The 24,856-nt window shown below is 39.8% G+C and overlaps 1 protein-coding gene across 3 annotated transcripts in view; it reads right to left on the bottom strand.

Annotated features, from left to right (window-relative positions):
• The window catches only part of Btbd3 (BTB domain containing 3), a 41,125-nt gene extending 16,735 nt beyond the window's left edge, over positions 1–24,390 (bottom strand). The window contains exon 1 of one of the 3 annotated variants that reach the window (XM_047538559.1): positions 24,255–24,390. Coding sequence is in view for 1 of the 3 variants with exons in the window: in XM_047538557.1 (XP_047394513.1) it covers positions 22,499–22,658 (160 nt within the window). In the remaining 2 variants the exon portion in view is untranslated. Of the gene's footprint in view, positions 1–8,477; positions 8,497–22,498; positions 22,682–24,254 lie in introns of those variants that run through there. The other 2 variants (XM_047538557.1, XM_047538562.1) reach the window with 2 other exon arrangements.
• Positions 24,391–24,856: the final 466 nt, after the last annotated feature.

The raw sequence follows: 24,856 nt of genomic DNA, 5'->3' as shown, positions 1-24,856 counted from the left end.
TCCCAACAAAAAAGTTCATGTGGCATTAGAAGCCTATAATAGAGGTTATTATAGTAACCAACTTCTGGCAAAAACTTCACATAAAATCTCTTCTAAGTCAAAATTTAAAAAATGGTTTATGCTACTTTTAATTAGCTTTAACCTATACAATCCCTTGGCCATGTTTTGAAGGACCTGATATTAAGGTTCAGTGTACTATAAATGTTGGTATAACCTTAACTAAATCAACACCAAGTAACTTTGAGAGACTCCATTTGCTGCAGGAAATAATCTGGCACTGATAAAGTACTCCCTTGTTGCTCTCATCCCTCATGCTGTTATAATCAGACTAGAAGCTGAGGAGTTTCCATACTTAGCTTGATTTCATGTGTCAGAACTAAAAAAATAAGATACTCCAAACAAAAATTCAATTCTAAGGATATATTCAGCAAGTCTATTTTTCTTTTTTGTAATTAAGATCTACTATTTAAGTAGGCCAGTACTTGAACTACCTAGAGGTATAAAATAAAATAATCTAATTGCTCATAAAATAATACTCAAAGTCGTCTCACTTATAAAGTCAAGACTATTCATGGAGACATGTTATTAATTTTGGGATTCCCCAATTTCTACATCACATAGCCATAAGCAGATGGCCTTCACATATGGACCTCACCTCTAATGAGCAGACTAAAAACATTACAGTCAAAATACACCTTCAAAGGGTGGCAACTCAACTGTCAGTACCTTAATTTTGTTTTAATAACACAAAGAGAAGCAAGCATTTCACTATAGTTATTAGATGCATGGACTTATACATATGAGATCCATGCTAATGATGATAACTGGAACCAGACCAAGGAAGAGCAGAGTGTCTCTGAATATGGTTTTATAAAGAAGAAAAGGCATTGAGGAAGGCAGGATGCACTGGAACTATGCACTGAGTGAGGAACAGTCTATTTTGCAGGGTAGGTGAATGAAGAGGACAAGTTAAAGGATTAGCTAAAAAGTTAAGGCTGACTGGAGCAAGATCATCATGTGGTTTACCCTCACTGAGAAAACTGATATTTGAGTCGGTTTCCTCTGCATAAGAATTTTACTAAGCAGCTGTGCGACGACTGGATCTAAGTTTAGTATAGAAATCCTAGTTGATGTCAGTATTTGCTTAAAGTAATACCCCCTGGTAGAATTTAAAATAAAACATTTTTTAAAAAGACCAAAAAGAGCCAGGTGTGATGGCATGCATCTATAATCCCAGCAGCTTGGGAGACTGAGGCAGGAGGATTATGAGTTCAAAACCAGCCTCAGCAACTTGGTGAGGCCCTAAGCAATTCAGCTAGATCCTGTCTCTAAATAAAAAGAGCTCAGTGGTTGAGAGCCCCTGGATTCAATTCCCAGTACCAAAAAACCAAAAAGATCAAAAAGAAATATAAAGTGGCACCTGACCAAATCTTAACTGCACTCCATGATTCTCTTCCTATAGAGGTTATCAGGTGAACTGAGTATGGGCTCTCTTGCATGTCAAAGGCATGCAAACCAAGCATCTACCCAGAAAGGATAAATTCTATTTCACTTCTCAATGAGGGTAAGCAACTTAACTTGCAGTGCATTTTAGATCTCCACGACCTCACTCCAACTCAACCTCACCTCTTTTGATTTTTTCTCTTCATTCACTTATCCTATAACCATACAATACCCTCACACTACAAATGGTTCCACTGCTTCATGCCATCCTCACTGTCTTTACTTGCCTACTGAACTACCTACTGAAAGTCTACCTGCCCTTCAAGATGCAGTCTACAGGGTAGAAACCTAAGCAAGGAAGGTTTCCTGGTGCTTCCAGACTCTTTATGGCCAACTGCAATACTTTCTCACATTCTATCCTGCCTTATGCTGCCTGACAAGAGTGTGCATTATTATCTGAGGACTATATCTTATATTTCCAATGAAAGCTAATAGTGACAAACACACACATCTGGCTTTTCAATAGTTAATGTAAGAAAAGGTTCAAACCCAACACTTTCAAGTCCAATTAGTACTGTAGATTGTATTTGTGGAGTGCAACTAGTCTAGAGATAAAATGGTCTGAGACTGAAGTTATAATTTTAGTTGTCTGAGTTGCAAGTTTAAACTATGTGCAGTGGCAAATAACCTAGATACCTCTTAAATGTGTCCTGGGGCACTCCTGAACATGTCTAAGCACAGATATAGAATTATAATATTATATTCATCTTGCAGCTAATCCAAATGAAAATACTTAAACTCAACTAAAGCAAGTCCCTACATGTGTTCAAACTAAGGCTTCATTGGAAGTCTAAAATTCAATGTGATACAAATATTCAGAGAAGTGTGGGTTAACCAGGAATAAGAATCAATTACCAGGACAAAGCTGCTTTATCAACCAACCTCAATTCATGGTCCAGCATATTTATTTATAACACCAATAGAGAATTTTGGTGATTTAATGAACTGGAAAGGATGAAAAATTCTCAGTAGTTCACATGAAAGAAGCAAAGCCGTAATATGAATAATCCCAAAAAATGGATAATTAAAAAGACTTTTTATGTGGCTCTGAAATGTGTTTTGTCTGTATTTAACACTGAATGGATGAATTTCCACTACATTAGACACACCCAATCTTCAAACAAAGTAGTAAAATAGGCTTGTGTGTACAGGGCAGTCTACAAACTCATGCTTCCCCTGCAAACAAATCACACTGCTAGCATGGATGATATCTCATTTTAGATGACTGCGGAACATGGGTGCAAGCAGTGAAAATATACTATTTGTATTTCTGTCTTGTTCTACCAAGAAGCAGTGTAAAGCAATCAGGCATTTGACTTAAAATAATAACAACAATCACCACTGCAAATTTTCAACTTCAGTCTATACAGTATTATAAAGTATTATATTATTTATTATTATAAAGTATTTATTATTATAAAATATTATACAGTCTTACAGTATTATATAAAAATAACTGGAGATGATAATATCAATAATGGAGTACCTAAATATTTTGTTCATGGCTAGAAGTCTCTGGCTGGACTAGAGTGTTTAGGAAAGGAAACTTTTACCACTAACAAAAATGATTTTAAAGAACATTAGTAGTGTTGAAAATGTAAACAATCTGTTTTAAAGTCACAGTATGAGTTTTATTTTGGCCAAAAGAAAAAAATAAAAACTGCTTAAATTTTCAAATAACAAGTTCAGTTGGTTAGAAAAGCTTTTCTTAGAAGGTGGGATGAAATAAATACATTCTGAGTGTGCCTGTTGGATATGATTTAAAAGCATTAATCATTTTAAGCAGTACTGAACTTCACTAGTTAAAAAAGTATTTGAAGTAGGCACAAGTGACTGAATCCCTCTGAAGTCTCTCAGCAACATCTGGTTCTAGTGACACACAACTAAAGGACCTCATAGAAGGCCCATTAGCTTCAAACAGAAAGACAGGGTTTTCTCCAGGAGCTCCAAAACAAAAGGACAGGTCAGTAGCCTGACTCTGTGACTTTCTTTTCACTACCAGTGCTTCTGGTTCCTAAGGCAGTTGAAGGACACCCCAGGGAACCCTGAACAGCTGAAGGGAAGACAGGCTCAAGAGCCCATCAGTCACCTTTTCCTCTGCATTCCTCACCACTCCCACCCACATGATGGGGGATTTAGGCAAGTAGTGAAACAGCCTGGGTGAATGCAGATTAGCTACTGTACTTTATGAATGTACTGTTTCTTGGGGAATCACTGGGAGATGTGGGAGTAAAAAAAAAAATGTTTATTTTATTAAGCCTCAACCCTTGAGTACATACCTTTTTTTAATATTCCGTGTCATGAAATGGGAAGCATGCATGAAACATATCTGATAAAACTGAAATAGAATGGCTGCCTTGAGAAAAAAAACACTTGTTCAATGTTTTGTGTTGCAAGTCAAACCAGCAGCTTTCTTAAAACATCGGTGTCACTTGAGAGAATAAAGTGCGCTTATTCAGACTTAGGTATCTGGTCGACATTTTCTCAACAATGAATAAAGTGAGCCTGCCACTTCAAGGAGAACTGACAGTATTTATTGTTGATGATGAAATTCAAGCCTTCAAGCAAAAATTAGAATTTTGGAAACCTTGATTATGAAACCATGAGCCTGACAGCTTCATAACACTTAAAAGATTGTTCTGATGAGAGCAGTGATAGTAGATGAATGTGATTTATTTGATATTATATAATGAAAAGTGTCAACATCTGAAAGATTTGCATAACTCAGTGAAATAATGTTTCCTAATAACAATGCAATTACTGAACAGAATCATACATTGGTTAAAAAAATCCATTCAAAGTACAATCAGACCAATGGATTTTAGTATAATAATAGTACGTAAAGTTCACTGATACAGTTTTAGATTCCACATGCAATCAACCTCCAAGAAACCACCACTTATCAAGTTTGGATGAGGTATCAAATATACACAATTATCTAGAAAGGCTATTAAAATATTCCTTTCTTGTCTAGCTATTTTATCTGGACGAGGCCAGATTATCTTCAAATACTTCAATCAAAATATTTATTTTTAAGTAAATATTTAAAATTTTTATGTTTTCAATTTCGACTCTAGTAAATATTAATAGGTACCACTTCCACAAAAAAGTTTCCGGGCTTTTCAAAATATTTCAGAATACAGAAGGATCCTGAGACCAAAATAAATGAGAACCACTGATGCCTAGCTCCATAAGAAGTTTGGATTTTATTGTTAAGTGTGATGGCAATACTAGAGGTTATTAATAAAAACTTTCTTAAAAAACTGTACATGATCAGGGCCAGAGATAGGTTTTTACACATACCTTTTTCCTGTTTCACTCAACTAGAAAACAAGAACTAATTCATAAAGCATAATTCTCAACCATTTACTCCAAAATATTGTTTTGCACATAGCAGACAGACTGGAGAACACAAGAGAAACCTGACAATCTGTACCACAAAAACTAACATCAGCAGTCAGAGCTAATACTCTGTTGTTCATGACACTGAGTGGCATCTTAGCACTGTCCTACCTCAGAAGATTCACAGAACATGAACTGCAAGATCATTTTAATTGATATGTTAAGTTGCTAAATTTTAAATAAGTTTTGAATAGACACTGTTCCTATAAACTTCACATAAAATGAGAAAGAAGCAAATATTTTTCTGGAAATTTGCTTCCTCCTGAAAGAAGTAGCAACCTCTGCTGTTCCAAAGTAAGCATGGCTGTCATTGTTTAAGAATTTTTGTTCACTGTTTTTTTCATTTAAAGAGACACACATCTGGCAGAAACTGCTTCTCCCCACCAGTGTCATTTTAATACCTACCTAAATACTATATTGATAAGGTATGATATTAGATATTATATGATATTAAAACATTCCTGTAGACAAATAGAATAAAATGGTTTGTTGGACATAAAAGTAAAGACTTTGAAAAAGTCCAAAGGAAATATATCATCTACCACAAGTAACTTTTCATTAAAAATAGTCTTTTACTAAGAGTTGGTATTGAAACACTTCCTCAGTTTTGAGGTCGTGCATTTGAATAGGATTCTGATTCTCAAAATATTGCACACTTAGTAATTACATAATGTTATAAAAAGACTGCACATTAAAATACAGGTTGTCCTGATTTGGGCCATCTCATTTCCTCATAAACCAACCCAAACACCATTATATACTGACATCTCTAATTCATACTCCACAGTCACATAAATCCCTGCTAATGTTGAGTATGATGCCAGAAGCCTTTGGTTAACCAAGAGTTCAGGATTGATTTTGGCATTCTGAGAACTTCTTAGCTTTGGTAAGAAAAAGTAGTTAATAAGGTAATCCAAAATTTCAGGTAAGATGGACAGATTTCACAGGTCCCACAGAAATACTTATTGAATGGTATAAGTTAACTAGAAAATATACTAATTGCTACAAAGAAATTATACAGCATTTATTAAATATGTGCTGAAATCATGTGAGGGCGTGGTGAAGAAATCTACCATGCAAGACTGACCATGACTGCACAAATGTACTCTCCTTCCACTCTCCCTCTCCATTCAGATAACAGCCCACCTTTCAACAGAAGGGCTCCAGCTTCAAGTATGTAGGTGTCCTATTCCTTAAGGCCACAAAAGGGTGAGCAAAGAAAGGCACACTCTGGGATGCAACCCCATCTACAAAGGGCTGCACAAGAGAAGGCAACAATTAAATCTTCCCTCTGAGCAGAAGGTACTTCTAGGCAGCTTCTCACTACCTTGAATGTTGGTAATAAGATTATTTGGGGAAGAGTTGCCTGCTCTAACCCCAATTAAGAATTTTATCAATTTTCAGACTTTCTAGGAACATAGATCATTCCCCAAAAGCACATTTTACAGGTTATAAAAATAAGTGGTGGTTTATGTTATAAACTCTTCTTTGTCCAGAGATTTAAAATATAATTGTATCTAAGGACCAAATAAGTCTCTCACTGCTGAGTAGATAAGTTTGCTTGTGCTGGATAGGCAAGATCACTACTTTCAACAATGAAACAGTAGATGAGTAGAAAAAATAAGGTGGCAATACAAAAAAACTAAAAAACTTTCATGAAGGCAGCAATATTTACAAGCGTCTCTAAACCAAATGTAGAACTAGAAAAACAAGGTCTTTTTTTCCAAATGGGCTATCCATTAATAGCCTAAACTACAGGAAATGCAATCCATAGGTAAACACTTTCCATTCAGACTTGGTCCATAGTACTATTTAGGATTCAATATAAAATAACTTTTTAATGATGTGATTTTCAAAACAGTGAGTCTTCATAACAGCAAAAACAGATCTAATCAATTACAAAGACAAGGCAAATTCTTTAGGTTGATGCATTCAGAATAATGATGCTTATGAAATTTTATTTCTGTATCATAATAATGGCTAAAATGTTTACACCTCTAACTGAACTGGGGAGCTGTTCTTGCTCACACACTACCGCAGAAAAATTAAACAGAAATAACATACATAAGAATCTAGATGTATCTTGAAAAGATTAGTAGAACTGAAGAAAACTTTCACATTTTTGTATTTAGGTAATTGCTGTAAGGTCTATGCATTTCTAAAGATGCATACATCATGATTTTACTGTCTATACTTTAGTTGCTTTATTTCTAAAATAATCATCCTTTGTCTTATAAGCAACACCACTTATTTGCACAGCAATTCCAACAGTACAAATCATACAAATATTTCTTGCTCTCTTAAAAAGGAAAGAGAGTCTGAGTTTTTGAGATATTCTTGGATTTGAAGGGCACAAAAGGAGGAATAAAATCACTAAGTGCAACTTGAAAACTACTGCTATAATGACTGCTGTAGGGACGACTGCAGTGTATTCTTGTCTGCGAAACGCAAGGTAAAGGACTGAGATCTTTGATTTTGTGGACTTAGTATCATGTTCAATTATGTGCCTCTCTGGGGTCTGAAGGGTTTCAAAATCACCTTATAGAAATGATTTCAGCTAGAACCTCAGAGGGAAAAAGGCTTAAAGGGGACATGAAAGATGTCCTGAATACTAAGAAAGCAATGAAGGAAAAAATGGTTACATTCCACTTTTAAGAGATAAATGCCACTGAGTTAGAGAACAAAATATAGTATAAGTACATCATTAATATTTAACAGGGAAGCCAGGCATGTTTTGAAAGGCTCCTCAGTGATATCACTGTCTACCCTTGGTTAAGCTGAAATCTGAAAGAAGATTCTAGAATTCACACCTGAGACTTCTGAAAGTTAAGTGACCTGGTCCTACACATTAACACAGCTTAGTACTTTATAGACAGTACCCTATTTATACCTCTTAACCATTTTCTGTATTACTATCTCCATTATAAATTATACATGTCCTGGAACTTCTCCCTTACTAGTGGGATGATAAACCACTGGTGTTGAATCCACAAATGCCAAAAGATTATGCATATACTGCTTTCTCACAAATTCACTGGGGGAAAAAAATGAAGGAAGACTATATTCATTCAAAAACTGTTTACTGAGCATCTTCTATGTGTTAGGCACTTTGGGGACACATTAATGACCAAACATGACATATCTGACTGGGTACAGTAGTGCATGCCTGTAATCCTAGAAACCCAGAGGCTGAGGAATGAGGATTGTAAGGTTCAAGGTCAGCCTCAGAAACTCAGCAAGGCCCTAAGCAACTTAGAGAGACCTTCTCTCAAAATGAAAAAACAAAAAGGGCTGGGGATGTGGCTCAATGGTAAAGTACCCCCAGGGGCTCAATCCCCATTATCAAAAAAAAAAAAAAAAGAAAAAAGAAAAATTTGCCTTCCTGGAGTTTATAGTCTAGCAGGGGTAAGGAAGGGAGACAAAAAAAAAAAAAAAGTATCCTATTGATGATTTAAAAGGTAACATACGCGCTATAGAAAAAGAAATAGCAGAGCACTGTAGGAGAGATACAGGGTGCAGTTCCCAATTATAAAGTGAAAACTTGAAGGTGAGGGAGTAGATCATGAACTTACCTGGAGTGTGGGATACAATATTACAAGCAGAAGGGAAGCCCACAAATATTTAAATGGGAACATGCCTGCCATGTTCAAGGAAGAGTAACCGAGGCCGGACTAGAGAACAAGAGGGAGAAATGATAGATCAGTTAGTTGGAACCAGACTGTGTAGGACTTTGTGAATCATAAGAAATCTGGTCTATTTTTCAAGAGGCCACTGGCAGGTGGGGTTCATGTTGTTGCCATTGTGCTGGTTTGTGTTGGTTGTTATTTTGTGGTGCTGGGATGAAAACATAATCTGACAATATTTTAAAAACATTACTCTGGTTGTTATTTTACTCAAGAGAAAGCAGGGAAGGAGAAAGGAGGCCAGTTATTTGTTAGGAGGCCACGGCAATAAACCAGGCAATAGAAGCTAGAAACTAGGGCAAAGATGCTGATAGTAGAGGTGGGAGTAGTGGTCTGGATTTACTCTGAAGGCAGGATTCTGGATTAATTTATGAAGACAGGGCAAAAGGATTTGCTATGGATATAGAGAGGGAAAGAAAAAAATCAGGATGACCCCAAGCTTTTAGGTATAAACAACCTGGAAAATGGAGCAGGATGCAGGTGGTGAAGATTTGCAGAAAGATTAGAAATTTCGTTTTGGTACTGTTAAGACTGAGTTATCTTTTACATATTCAAGTAAATAAGTCAAAAAAGTAGTTGACTCTCTCTGAGCTGGAAATATACATTTAGGAGTCTTATGCAGCTAGCCTTGTGACTATTTGTGCCAAGAGCTTGGCAGGAACTGAGCCTGGGTCCTTTCCAAATTTATAGACTGGTTAAAAGAAAAAACTAGCATAAATTTAAAAAACAATGGAAAAGAGGAAACCAGCCAGCCAGTGGTATAAGAGGAAAGGTTGAGTGTGTGGTGTCCTCAAAAATCAAATGCAGAAAGTATATCAAGAAAGAAGGGATTACCAATTACATCAACTGATGTCAGTAAGTAGAAATGAGAAATGACTACAGAATTCAGCAATGTGGAATACTGTCTTTCGAAACAGCTCTGGTGATTGTCTTCTGCCCCACCTCACCCAAGAAGATATGATTATGCATTGAATACCATATTATGTTTCAATCTTCTCATGAATTCAATTGTTTTTCGAAAGAATTATCCACAAGGACAGGTTTGATCCAGTTTGATATCTGACACTAAGGTCAGTAGACTTGTTAATAAATATATGTAATAAACTACAGATGCCAATGGTCATTTACTAATATTTAATTCACATCCCTTAAAAAACAAAAATAATTTTAGGTAAAATGGAAATAAAAGGATAAATTTCCTTTGTCCTGATGAGGAACCATGATAAACCAAAAGCCATTATTCTTTTCTACTGCAGTTTTCCTATTAAAGAACAACAGGAATTTGTACAATATCATCATTACTATTTGATAATGTTACAGAAGCATTTTATAACATTACAGAATGCTAACTCTAATGCAACCTGCCATAAAACCAAAATAAAAGGTATAATTATTATGAAGAAGCAGACATAAGAGGCATTATCTGCAAATGATTATATAACTAGAAAACCCAAGAGAATAAACTGCAATGCTCTTAGAATAAAAGCCAGCTATAAAATAAATATATAAAATCAACAACCATCTTAGACTAGCAACAGCCAATTCGATGAACACATCACAAAAGCAACAACATAAATACCTAAGAAGCCTAACAAATACTTGGAGTAAGGTAAAGAAAACAAAACTCAGCCAGGCACAGAGGTGCATGCCTGTAATCTCAGTGGCTGGGGAGGCCGAGGTAGGAGGATTGCAGGTTCAAGGCCAGTCTCAGCAATTCAGCAAGGCCCTAAGCAACTTGGTGAGACCCTGTCTCAAAAAATAATAAAATGAAAAGGGTTGAGGAATGGGTCTCCCTGGTAAAGCACCTCTAGGTTCAATCTCCAGTACCAAAGAAATAAAAATAAAAAAAGAAAGGACAGTGTGACTTGCTCTACCAGATTTCTACATATTCTAAATCTAGGATTAAAAGGATTTGACATTAAGATTAGAGATGAATTGTGTAGATGAGAAAGATCTAAAACAGAGGCAAACTCAAAAGGTATTAAGATCTAAAAATTTCATAAAGGAAAAACCACAAAATAATGAAGAAACGATGGACATACTTTAGATACTGATAGAATTAGCAAATGGAACGGGGAATGATATAAAATCAACTCATTTCCACATACAACCACAGAATTTTAAAAGATCTAATGTTTCCAAAGTTTTTGTTTCATTTACTTCATCTCTTAGCTTTCTAAGCATAAATGTTTACAAGGAAAAATCATGAAGGAAAAGATAAAGACCTGACCATATAAAAATGGGTTTTGTTTGAAAAAATACCATAAAGTGAATCATAACACAAATAATGAGTTGTGGGGAAGGGGGGGAAAAAAAAACCCTACAAATATGATAAAGTCATAATATTTTTCACATAAGTTATTTCCAATCACCTTTAAAAAAAAAAAAAAAAAAAAAAAAAAAGCATCATTTTTAAAAGCAAAATGGCAAAGTACCAGAACATGCAACTCCCAAAAGGAAAAACAAGGAAGCAAATCACTAATTTCATTAGTTGAAAAAAAAATTAATTAGAAATAAAATACGATCAGTTTTACAGAAAATCAAGAAGGGATTAAACACTGAAGTCCTAAGACAGTGGGTAAAATAACATGTCATGGCATAAGCCATTTGGCAACAAGCTTCAGAATTGTAAAAGAGTTCACCTCTGCCCCAGGAATTCTGCTATAAATCTAGCCTAAGCAAGTTAGAGGGACTCAGACTTCCAGGCAAGGGCATTTATCTCAGCTCTTGCTATTTAACTGAATCTATACCCTTGCCAAATTAGCCTTCCTATATTTGGTTCATTCCATCTCACCAAAACTACTGTGTGGGAACAGTTACTCTTATCCCACAGAAAGAAGATTAAAGAATTAGCTGATTAAGGTCACTTTGACAAGAGGCAGACAACCCAGGTTTTGCAACCTGAAAATTTAATACCATATTCTCAAACAGAAAAAATGGAAATTAAAAAAAAAGTATAAATGGAAATAATTAAATAATCATGCATATCCATCATTAAAAACCCTATTTTCAAAGGACTTAAAGGCAGAGAAAACATTTGTGATATAATACTAAGTAAAAGGGCAGTTAAAACAACATATAAAATTAAAATGCCAATTTTGTTACAAACCAGGTTTATGCACACAAAGAAAAAGGGCCAAATGGAAGCATATCATCCAATTAACTCTTACTGATTTCTGGATGGTGTGACTGTGATTTTGAATTTCTTAATATTTGCTTCAGTAATCTCCAAAGTATCTACAACAGGGATAAGTACTTTTTACTTTAAAATGTTGTTCAAAAATCCAAAAACAACAGAAATTCTCAACTACAGTTCTTTAATTTAAAAAGACATTAACATTAACAGTATGGTAATGCATTTTTTTTCAAGAATTATCACTGGACCACTAGATGGAAGGAGATACTATACTGAGAAGGCTTAACAGTAATTTTAAAATGTGTGATGGAAAAAGGCAAGATTAGGTAAGAGGCAACTATCTTAGCAGCACAGAATTACTGATGAAATTAGAATGTTTATCAAATGAGGTTTCCACCATTATTTACTTCCCATAGTGATAAAGGAAAATATTTAGCTTTATAGAATTTGCTTATAGCCCAGTTAACTGACATTTAACTAGCACATAAAAACAAGAGATCTTGGTAGGAGAAACCGATAACTGACAATACCCTCTCAGAATCACTGGAATCCTCAAGGCATTTTGGAATTGACTGAGTTGATAAGTTACACAGCAAAATTTAAAGGATTTCAAAAAACAAAATAAAAGTCTGAAACTTATAAATAATTTATTTCTGCACTATTTTATTTAGAACAGTTTTAGCAGTTCTATGTAAGACAAACTGGAATTAGCTACCCACTATCTCTTTTGAGCATGAAAAAATGAATACTTTTTAAAAAATTGATCTGTGTGTGTTGGGGGATGGAGGAAGTGAGCAAATGCTCAGACTGTGTCTTTCCCTTGGTTAAGGTGTAACATTACAAGTGGTTTAACTTTGTAAAGAATCTGGAGCAGGGTGCTTTCTAGGAACAAAACAACTTGAAAAATCTGATAATGGCATTTTTTGCCACAAACTGTCTAAAAGTTTTTTGCATAGCTGTCCGAAATTTCACTTTTTAAACTGCTTACATATGTTTTAGGACTTTAGAAAAATGGTGCACACAATTTTTAGGTTTGTGTACCTGAAAGGAAAAGTATTAAAGACAAAACTGCTTCTACCTCATTTTGGAACTTGGTTAAACCAGTCTGGGTATAAGGACTGGGAGAGAAAAATATTTGGGGGAGAACAACATAGTTGCAAGCAGTATTACCCTGTACAACAGCATTAATAGTTCTACAACTGTCCTAGAAAACCTAGAACTGGATATGCTTACCCGTACCTGCACTGAGTGCAAGAACTAAAAAGTGATTTAAAATCTTCAGAAAAGAGTACTGTTTAGAAACACAGTGGAGGAGGGCCTGCCCACTTCCTCTGAAGGACCTCTTGCTATGGGGAAACCACTGTTAACTCTTTAAGTACAGCACCTGCTTCCAGAAAGATTCTGCCTGAGGTTGGGATATGTTAATAGAGTGGAGCTGGGAGAGGATTAAGGCAGGAGGGGAGTTGACAGAGGGTTAAAAGGAAAAGCCCCTTGGCAGTGGCAAGAGGTCATAAAAGGTGAGCATAACAGTACAGAGACACAGCAGCAAGCTGTGAGACCCAGATCTGAAGAGTGAGACCCATGAACAACAGAGGGTAAAATAAAAGTATTCTTTCTTTAAACATTGAGAGTTAAGTGTAGCTCCCACAGGGAGGGGTCTTGAATGGGCAACCACTGAACAGATACTGCCTAGGGATTTATGTTATTGATGGTGGCAAACTTTAAAGCTATTGGTTGATGATCTTTGGGGAGGGGAGTTTCTTCATCCAATCAGAGTGAGATATTCAGTGATCATGCACCTCCACCCAATCAGGGTGTTGATCATGTGCTGTTCACATGCTTGTTCACATGTCTGACCATAGTACTCTCTGGCCCATCAGACACTTTGTATCTGGAATTGTGGCAATGAAGGTCCAGCCCTGACTGTCTATCAAGTTTCCAGCTCCTGCTCTTATTCCTGGCTGAGTCACCCTAACTACCATTAAGGTATTTGGATGATGACCACTATAGCTTCTTCAGGGTGGATGCGGGTGCTGGTTGTGGCAGTTAAGGAAACTCCTCAGTGGGTCTATCTAGAGGACCTCAATAATGCACCTGCTGCTCCATCTTTAGCACCATCTTGATTTTGATGGCTTCTAGGCAAGAAGAGACAAATTTCATTAAGGTATTTATTTAACATACATGGACCAAAGACCAAAGGTAAACACACCATAGATAAGGGGACAAGTAAGAGCCACAATCATCTAAGGAGCTGTGCTGCAGTGATGTCCAAGTTTCTGATCCAAGTTTTGTAAGTGGGCCTGAATCTGGGCAAGATTGTTAACATAAAAACAACATTCTTCTTGCAAATACACAGGGATGGAAAGGTCCATCCCTGCCAAGGGGTCTACCTGTTGGGTTAGTTTTTGGACCCCCGCAGTGGTTTCCCTTAGTATCTTAGCCAGCTAGGCAGAGATGTACTGAGGTTTCTCCAAGAGCTGACCCTGCAGTGCCTCCTAGTCCTGATATCAAAGGTATTAGTTATAGGGAGAGCAGCAGGTATTGCCCTTTTGTCTCCAGAACAGCTTTTAAGGATTAAGGATCTGAGGCACCTTAGTGTACCCTGGTAGTATTGAAACTTCTGGGGCCAGGTAAGTCAATGAGCAACCACCTGCCCACACAGGTAGCAAGGAAATACATGTCTTATCTCTACAAATGAAAAATAGACCCTGTTCTGGCTCCAGGTTTATTTGGAAGCCAAACTGAAAAAGCAAGGGGGTTTTCGTTAAGATGATATGGAGCCAGAAAGACTTTCCCAAATTAAATCATCAATTTTATTCCCTCTGGATAATGTATTGGCCCAAAATCCAATAATATGCATTTTTAAAAAGAAATTTTGAGAGAAAAATAGTAATGAAGGTCAGTTCCCTTAAAAGCTACTGAACTTCATCGTGCCAAGAAACTGGAGGTGTTAATTTTGGAACAGAAGGAGGCCTTACAGGGAGGGGGGAAATTTAAGTGTTAAGAACAAATGCTTTTTGTAGGAGTTTTCATATTACATGTTAATTGATTGTATAGGGAAGAATGCCACCCTCTCCCTGCTGTGGTATATGTCCCCAGGAACGTCCGGAAGTGTAGTGATGTATTTTGAAATCCCAAGATAGGACCATCAGATGAAGAAGAATTTTCAAAGCAAACCAGAAATGACAATGAGGTGTTCATATGAAGTTCACTGAGCCAAGAAAGGGTTGCGGAATCATTACTGGTACTAAACTCTTTGGCCTGGCTCTGAGAAATCCTTCTCCCATGCTTTTAAAAACAGTTTTTCTGGAGTCATCTGGTATAATTTAAGTTTTTCAAGTCTTCAGAGGGACAGGGATGACAGTTCCAAGCAACTGTCCTCCACATACCCAATTATCAGTTAAGTTAAAGGCAGAAGCGAAAAGTTGAATCCACACTAATACAGTTCCCATATCTACTCAAAAAACAGTATAACTACTATCTAATATCCTAGACACAACCACATTTTTTCTCATCTATTCCAAGAATCAGGAGCAACTTATGTTAGTTCCATTCCAAAGATCAGTTATCCCAATTATCAGTATCAGACCCCAAATTCTCAAGGGCATTGCTACTTATCTCTTTTTCTGAACAGAAGTTTTGAGATCCTCCAATAGCTCACAGGAGTACTGGCTGGAGTCTTTTTCTCCCTGGGGATGCTGATCTTCAGGATTTTCTGCTGAGTTCTAAGGTTTAACTTGAGAACGATGGATCTATGAGTTGATCCAAACCACTTTAACTGCTGTGGAAGTGGCTAGGATTACTGTATGAGGCCCCTCCCAGGTGGGGTCTAAAGATGGAAAGAGTGGGGAGAGATTTGACCAGTACTAAATCTCCAGGACTGAACAGCTAGGAGCAGTATTTCTAATCCATACCCCTGAAAGTTGTTGTAAGATTTTTGGAAATTGGCTATGGCTGTTAAATCCTGTATTGTGCTGTTTCTTTGTCAAGTAAGAAGTCATTAGTGAGGAATGCCCATCCATATAACATTTCATAGGGGCTTAAGCCTAAAGTCTGTGGTGTGTTCCCTATAACATTTCATAGGGGCTTAAGCCTAAAGTTTGTGGTGTGTTCCCGATCAGTAGTAAGGCTATACAGGAAGTAAGGTAGGCTATAGGAAGTAGGTTTCTTAAGCTGATTTTCTAAGGTGTCTTTTGAGGATATTGTTGGTCTTTTCCACCTTTCCTCATGATTGGGGCCTCCAGGCACAATGCAAATATTGTAAACCAAGGAGCTTTAGATACAACTTGAGTGACAGTTACCTTGAAGAAAAGGCCATTGTCACTCTGTGATCTTTTGGGAAGTTCAAACCTAGGAATGATTTCAGAGACCAGGATATTTATTACTTCTAAGGCCTTTTCCATCCTTCAAGGGAAGGATTCCACCCAGTTGGTGAAAGTATCTAAACAAACCAGGAGATACTGCATACCTCTTGATTTTGGCATGTGAGTGAAATCTAGCTGCCAGTTTTTCCCAGGATACTTACCTTTATGTTGTATATCCAAGCGAACTACCTTTTTATTGAGGGGATTGTTCTTTTGACAAATTTCACAGGCTTTAGTCATCTACTGAACTGTCTTTAGGAGATTTATGCCTGTGAATAGCTTTTATACCATGTGATGAGTTTTATGTATGCCCAAATGAAAAACCTGGTGAAGGGCTTTAAGACCTTTCACTGATTGCCCTCTGGTATGAATGACTTTCCTTCCTGTTTGCACCCATCATTAGGGGTGAGGAGGGTATCCCAGTGAGAGGGGCCCATTCTTTTTCAGTTTGAAAGTACTGAGGCTGTAACTCTTCAAGAGTCTTCCAGGACCACAGGTGCTTCTATTTTTTTTTTTTAAATTCTTTCTTTTTAGTTGTAGATGGACACAATACTTTTATCTTATATATTTATTTTTATGTGGTGCTGAGGATTGAACCCAGTGCCTCACACATGCTAGGCAAACACTCTACCACTCAGCTACAACCCCAGTCCCATGCCTTTACTGTTCTTAAAGGTAGCAGTTCTTGGCTGTAGCTTTAGCTGCCTGATCAGCTAGTTTGTTGCCTTCTGTGACCTCATCACTTCCTTTTTGATGACCCCTACAATATATGGCAGGGACTTCAGAGGGAAGGTAAATGGCAGAAAAGAGTCTGTCAATTTCCTTCTGGTACATGATGGGAGATCCATTAGATGTCAAAAAAATTTTCTCTCTTTCCAAAAGCAGCATGGGCATGAAGAACTAAAAGGGCATATTTGGAATCTGTATATATATTAACACTTTTATCCTTTGCAATTTCTAGGGTTCTGGTGAGAGCTCAGTTCTGCAAGCTGAGCACTAGTTCCTGGTGAGAGAGGTGAGCTTTCAATAGTTAGTTGTCTCTAAGGTGATTACTACATATCCCACCTTATGAAACTCCAGCTCCATGAAGGAGCTTCCATCTGTAAAAAGAATTAGGTCAGGAGTTTCTAGGGGAGTGTCTTTTAAGTCTTCCCTAGCAACATAGGTTTGGAGTATTACTTGTTCACAGTTATGTTCAGTTTCCTTTTCCTCCTCAGGGAGAAAGGTGGCTGTGTTTAAAGAGGGGCAGGTTTTTAATTAGACAGTTGGTCCTTCAAGTAATAGTGCTTGGTACCTGAGGAGTGAATTATCTGAAAGCCAAAGACTCCCTTTGGCCTCTAGGAGTCTTACCACATTATGGGGAGTGAGTACAGCTAAATCTCTTAACATCAATTTGGTGGTCTTGGGGAATAGAAATGTCACTGTTTTTTTTGCCTGTAAGCAGGTTGGCCATCCCTTTGCACCTAAGTCCAATTCTTTGATCAAGTATCCCACAGGTTGTTATGTGGGTTCTGTACTTGAGTGAGAATTCCTAAAGCTATCCTATGTCTTTCATATACTTGTACATAAAGAGGCTGTCCACTGGGGAGGCTCAAAGGAAGTGCCTGAAGTAGTGCCTTTTTAAGTTGGTCAAAGGCCCACGGTTGTTCAGGTTCCCATTCCCAAAGATGGGCATTTGAGTTTTGAGTGTTTTTTATTAACTTATAAACAGGATGGGTTATTGCCCCATACCCTGGGATCCACAGACTACAAATCCCTGAATACCCCAATACCCTCTTAGTTGCTTGAGAGTTCCAGGCAACTGGAAGGAGGAAACGGGTTTAATCCTTTCCTTTTCTAACATTCAAGTTCCCTTGCTTAACAGTAATCCCAGGTACTTGACAGATACTTGGCAAAGCTGGGCTTTACAGTTAGAGACCTTATATCCTTTTCTGCAAGAAAATTAAGTAATGCTTTGGTACTCTTGTGTGAGATTTCTTCCGTTGGGGCACAGAGGAGAAGGGGCACTTACTGAATGACCTTTGTTTGTGGATGGCTGAACTGGAAAAAATCCTGAGCTAGGGCCTGTCCAAACAAGTGTGGGCTATCTCTAAACCCCCCGGGTTAAACAATCCAAGTGAACTAAGTAGATTGGTCAGAAGTGTCTTTAAGTGCAAATAAAAATTGGGAGTCAGGGTGTAAGGGAATGCAAAAGAAGGCATCTTTTAAATCTAACACTGAGAACCATTGAGAGTCCCCTGGAATTTGAGATAGTAAAGTATAAGGATCAAGGATGACTGAGTGAATGTGGACCTGCTTCATTTACCAACCAAAGGTCTGGTACCATTTCTCATTGGGCTTTTGTATCCCCCAAACAGGACTACTACAAGGACTACTGCAAGGTTCAGAAGTCCTGTATTAAGTTACCTACTATAGTTTGTAACCCTTTGTTTCTGGTTTTAAGACATACTGTTTCTGATGTGGAAAGGAGGTGGGATCCTTAGGTGGATTTTAACAGAAGTTACTCCTTTCTTCCTATTTTGCCTTGAGTTGCCTATGCTTCTGAATTAATGTTAGTCTCCATTAATGGTAGACAGCAAGTTCATCCTGGTGCCACAAGAATGGCTGGGTACACACAGACTAAAATGTCCCTCCTTGGTAAAGGGGTTGAGTTCTCAGGCATGATTAAGAAGGAATGCATAAAAACAATGCCACCCCATTCACAGCACAGGGGTCTTGAGAACCTTCTAGTTAGGGGTCTTCCAGGCATTCCTTGTACAGTTACAGGAGTGTTGAGAGGAGACCAAGATTTAAACTGGGACAGAAAAACTGGCTCCAAGTCCAAAGGGAAACTAATTTCCTTTTCCTCTGTGGTCATGGTTACTCAAGGTTCCCTTATTATGGACATGATAATCAGAGAAGGGGAGTCACTGAGGGATGCCCTGGGCCTCCTCAGTCCTGCTGCTGGACCACCAGTAAAGTGCTTGAACCTGGGACCATCACCTCCAAGTACATCCAACTTCCAATGGTCCCCCTTACAAACACAAGGTTTGGGAGGCCCCCCCGCCTTGACTTCCATGAGCAATCCTGCTTGAAGTATCCTTCCTGCCCACAACTAAAGCAAGCAGAGGTAGACTTCCTTTCTCCCAAGCCTCGAGTTGAGTTGACCTCCTCCGACGCAGCCACTAGGGCCACTATCTTTCTTTTGTCCTATTCCTTCTTCCATTTAGTTTCCTCCTGATCTCGACTGTAAAAAATCTTACTGGCTATTTTAAGATTATTATCCAGAATATTATAAGGTTCTAAGGGGACTCTGGAATTTCCTTCTGATGTCTGAAGCTGACTGGGTTATAAAGTGATCTCTTAAGATCATTGACCCTCCACAAACTGGTATATTTGGTCAAAGCTCCCTAAATGTTTTTAAGAAAGCAGAGGGGAACTCCTTGAGCAACCTGAGATAACTTAGAGTAATTTAAAGGTTTACTATAAGTCCTCCTGAGTCCTTCTATAATACAGGAGCTGAAATTGTTTGTTTTCAGTCCCCTATGGAACAGTTAGGGTCCCAGTGGGGGTCATCTTGAGATACTGCTTGTCTTCCTATGGGGAAATGTTCATTTCCTTGGTCAGTTATCCCTGTTTCCAATGGCTGCATATAATTTATCCCAAGATACCTCAGCAGCCTTGTAGGACTTCCATCTTTTCATTTGAAGTCAGGGTTTTATTGAGAATCAACATAACATCTTTTCATGCCAGGTCAAAAGTTTGAGTTAGTCCCTGAATAAACCTCAAAATAGCTGTCAGGGTCATCTGAAAATTTCCCTAAGTCTGTCTTTATCTGCTTTAAATCATGTAAAGAGATGGGAGCATGCAGTCTGGTAGGTCTCCCATCTATGCCCATACCTGCTTCTCTCAAAGGCAGAAGGAAGGGATAAATATGGGATGTTTCTTAGGAGACTTGGACATCTCTGGGGTCCCTGGATAGGAAGGCAGTTATGTGGTGTATTATTCTTTTTTAAAGAGAGAATTCCTTTCCAGATTTGGTCCTAAAGTGAGAATGGCAAAAAGTACCATAACTATGTGGCTTTATTTTTACATAATTTGGGGTTGTCTCTTAAAGCAAAGAAGCCTACACAAAAGGGACTTCAGACCATTGACTCTCTTGTTTGCAAAACAGATCTAACTGTAAGATGGTATTATAATTGATACTTCCCTCCGAAGGCCATTTCTCCCCACACTCCAGATTATACTCAGGCCAGGCTCATGTGCAGAAAAATATTAGGCATTTCTTTTTTGATGTCTGGGGGTCAATTCAATCTCAACTATTTAAGATACATTTTAAGGGTGTGTAGACAGTAGAGGGAGTATTTCCCATCTGTAAGACAAAAAGGGAAGAACAAAGCATCCCCTGGTGTTCCTTCCCTTCTCAGGAGTGAGCAAGGTAAAGTTTTGTGGCCTATCAGATTAGTTGCTCTTTTCGATGTGGCCCTGCATCCTGTGAGTCCCTGTCTATTATGACAAACCTTGACCTCCCTGTGTTGAGACTACCACTAGCTGGAAAACTTCTAGAGGGAGAATCAGCATGAAGGTTACTGAGTGCTTCTTTAAGGTCAAACCTCTGAGCACTGACATACCAGAAACCAACTCTCCATCAAATCAAATCAACAAGTTCTTCTCAAACACCAGTATACTCCCATCAAGACAATCTCCTGCATCCGCCAGGTCCCCACCACTGAGGTAAACCAAGTCTTAAAGAATCAGAGCCCACACTTGTTCCAAAGTCCCCAAATGACCACTGCATAATTGGCTAAACAAAACAACCATCATTCTAGGTCACCACAATACAGCTGACACACCAAATATACGCAACTAGGACATTCACATACCTGAGAACCAAACATGCCCACCTGAGAGCCCCATCCAAGCACCAACATGAAAGTCCACAAGATGAAAGCCCTTGTAGACTTAACACAGGCAAGGCAACCATCCTGCGTGTACCAGTGCTCACAAGTCTCCACTCCACAAAACCCCACACCAACACTCAGACAAAACTCCTGGATAAACATACCCAGTCCCCAGATGTATACACACCTCCAGTCACACACACCAAGGGCACTGACCTTATGCTAAAACCCCAAACAATAGCCATCTATTCAACCAGTCATGAAGCAAACACTTAAAAGACCCCAAAACAAGTATAAACTCCAACCTTTCGAGTCCCAGTCTCCCAAGCAACAAAAGCCCACAAAACAGAAGAAATCATCCTGACAATAAAGAGCAGACCAAGACTCCAAGAAAACACTGCCAATCCAAAAAAGAACCAGATCCTGTCCTGTACCAGCACACCAAAACTTGCCCCCAGAAAAATCCCAATGTTAACCAACTGTGCTAATCATAGCCAGTTAAATCACATAAACAAACTTTTTGAGATTTACCTTCCACAAACCATCCATAACTTTCTTAGACATTCTATAGCTTATTTATATCCTTGGTTTTCTCTTTCTTTCAACTTTTCCTAGCAAAATACGTCTCCATGCCTATAACTTTCTTTTATCCCTTTCCTACTTGGTGACCCTTGGTGACCCTTTCGCATCCTGAAATAATCCTTATGATTCCCAAATATCACTTCTGTCCACAAAACAAAGCACTTTAATAAAACAGTCAATATTCCCCACATTCCCTGCCCCTTTCCACAGCCTGGACAAGGAGGCAGGCCTGATAATGTTCTGGGTGGTATCCCCAATTAAGGAGAGCAAACAATTGGTTCCCTTCTACCAGAAGAGACATGCAGTCATTGATTATGGTTAGCTTGAATTATACCTTGCATCATAGGGTCTAGCCTAGAAGCTGTTAAGAGAATTGAGGCAAGAAATCTGCAAAATTGGTGCCTATCTCAGAAGCAACTTCCAAGGATATGATTGGGGTTTGAGCTCAAGGACTTGAAAATTCCCAAAAGCCTCATCTATAGGTCCATGTGAAACCACTGAGGTTCGGGGTGAGGGGGGCATATCAAGAAACCTGGGTTTAGGGGGGTTGGGTGGGGATGGTGGGTAGCAACACAGAGATAGAGATAGATTGATTTTTAGCAGAGGAGTAGAGAAAGGAGAGACAGATTGCTTGGCTCATGGTGGAGATTAGTGGGTTGCCTCTTCCTAAAGACTTCAGATCAACCAAGACTTCATATCTAAATCCAAGGTACATGGTGTAAGGGTGCCCTCCACCACGGAGCTGAATCAATCAGCAAGTGAAAGAGGCAGACACTTGAACCAATTCAGTTGACCTGGTCTGTGTTCCACAGAGAAAAGCTGAAGTAGAGCTTGACCAACAGTCCTCCATGAGAGACAAAGGGGATTGATTAATCCTCCAAAAAGTCTGTCACCCATGTCTTCAGACCAGCACCCATGCTACTAGTTCCCTTGGTGTGTTTTACTCACCCCTCCGAGGAGCCCCGAGGAGCCCCCAAATCTGAGATGCCCAGCAGCAAGGTGTAGGTTCTTTGTCTTGTGGATCCAAAGAATAAGACCCATGGACAATAGACTGTAAAGTGACAGAATTTCTTTCTTTCTTTAAACAGAGAGGAAGTGTCGCTCCCATAAGGGAGAGGTCCCAAATGGGTCCCTGCATAGCTACTATCTAGCAGTTTATGTTATTGTTGGAGGTGGCATATAAAGTTATTGGGTAATGACGTTTGGGAAGGGGAGTTTCTTCATCTAATCAGAGTGAGACACTCAGTGATCATCCAATCAGGATGTTAAGCATGTGCTGTTCATGTGCTTGTTCACATACTATCTGACCCATCAGATACTTTGTATACAGGATGTTGCAATGGAGGTCTTCCCCACTCCAATCAAGTATCTAGCTCCTGCCCAGTGTCAACACAAATTAAAAACCATTTAGAACAATGTTGTGGGCACCAGAGTCATATTATATTCTGCTTCCCGCCTTTCCTAGTGGGAAACAAACCACCCTTTGTGAGTCCCTCCCTGGCTAGGGAAAATGAGCTAGAATTTCATTCCATCAATTATAAACTGAACGTCACTACTTTGTAAAACTCAAAAGTCTTGACTTATGTTAAGCCTTTAATTCCCAAACATTCGAAAGTACCCGGGCACCTTTAAAAAGAAAAGAAAAAAATACTGTGTGCTTTAATTGGCCTGGGCTGCAATTTGGGCATGCCAGAGTTTTAAAACTCCCCAACGATTCTCCCATGCAGCCAAGTTTGGGTACTACTGTATTAAAGATCTGGGGAGGTGGCAGGGAGTATTTTCAAAAGAAATCGAAAAGACAATTATCTCCTTCGGTCTTTTTGAAACTAATCATAGAATCAGCCAGTTTTCTCCAAGCACGCACAAAACAATAGGCTGCCTGATAAACAGAAATCCCCAGCAAACACTAACAAAACTTTGAGATAGTACAAGGCAGTATGACTTTTATTCCCAACAGAGCAAACATCCTTCTTACCAAAACACCAAACTTCTACATCTATCTTAAGAGCGAATGAACTTCAAATGCCACTCTGAACTTGGAGGACGCGCTCCCAGGACCAGAAGGAAACCGACCCCCATAATCGCCCACCAACACTCGCCAAGGTCCTGCGGAGAACAGAGCCGAGCAAGCCCTTGGGTGTCGGTCCTGGAGCACCCAGCCACACACCCGTCCCCCTGGGCCCCGCCCGCAGCGCCTTAATAAAGTTACTTGGGGGAAGTTTGCTCCGGCTGGTTCCCAACTGTGCGCCTCTCAGGGCGAGGGGGTGCGGCCGCCGCTCGCCGCCGCCACCTGCAAGGCGCCAAGGCTTCCCGGCCGCGCCCCCTCCTTGGACCTGTGCCCCCTCCCTGAACCTGAGCCCCCTCCTGAGTCGTGCACCCAGCTGGCTGGAGCCGGAGCGGGTTCGCCTCGCCCTTCCGTAAGGTCGCTGAGCTGCAGTCTACCCTGCCCCTGGCCCGGGGCGCCCCACCTAGAGCGCCCTCGGAAAGCCCGTGGGTAAGGCCAGCGCCTCGCGAACCGAAGCGAGAGTCCCAGGAGCACATGCATGCCCAGGCTCCAGGTGGGCCGCCAACCGGCTGCCCCCGGCCGGGCCCAGCCCCAGTTGGACACTCCGGCAGGCGGCCGGGCGCGCGCCTCTGACCCGGCGGTCCGGCGCTGCGCACGCGCGGAGGCGCCCGCTCGCTCGCCCGCGGCGCCCTCACTCACCGCCCGAGCTCCTCGTCGCCTCGGGCGTCGCCGCCGCTCGCCACCTCGGCCCGGTGCCCGCTCCTCAGGCCCCGGCCGGGGCACTCGGGGATGCAGCGCCCGGCGGGCTCGGCGGGCACCCGCACGCAGGGCACGCTCCCCGCGACCGCGCGCGCGCGCCCGTGCGCCGGGAGGGGCGGGGCGACGCGCCCGGAGGCGGCCCTGGATACGGAGCATGCGCAATGTCTGCTTCTTCCTAAGGTCGAAGTAGTGGGCGGGGATCCTGGACCCGGTGTAAGGGAGGAAGGTGGAGGGGGCTTCGTGCTCTTTCCTCACGGGAAGGCGTCTTCCCCCTCGTCCCGTTAACTGCAGTTTTGTTCTCTGCTTCATGTCAATTAATCTAGCAAACATTTATTGAGTACCTACAGTGACAGGATAGGGCATCCTCCAGCAATGGGGGAGTTTGCATTTGACTTCAGGACTCCGTTTTAGACACTGATTTCACCTCTCTTTTTGAACAGATGAGAAGAGTGCGTGAATAGAGATCATGCGTTACCTAAAACTGGAAACTTTAATCCCACTCAAACGATCTAGAAACTTCACTGAGAAATGGAAGGATAAGC

This window comes from Sciurus carolinensis, chromosome 2, assembly GCF_902686445.1.
Source record: "Sciurus carolinensis chromosome 2, mSciCar1.2, whole genome shotgun sequence".
Lineage (NCBI taxonomy): Eukaryota > Metazoa > Chordata > Mammalia > Rodentia > Sciuridae > Sciurus > Sciurus carolinensis.
The sequence above is the reverse complement of the archived record's forward strand: the minus strand, read 5'-3'. Positions and strand labels throughout refer to the sequence as shown.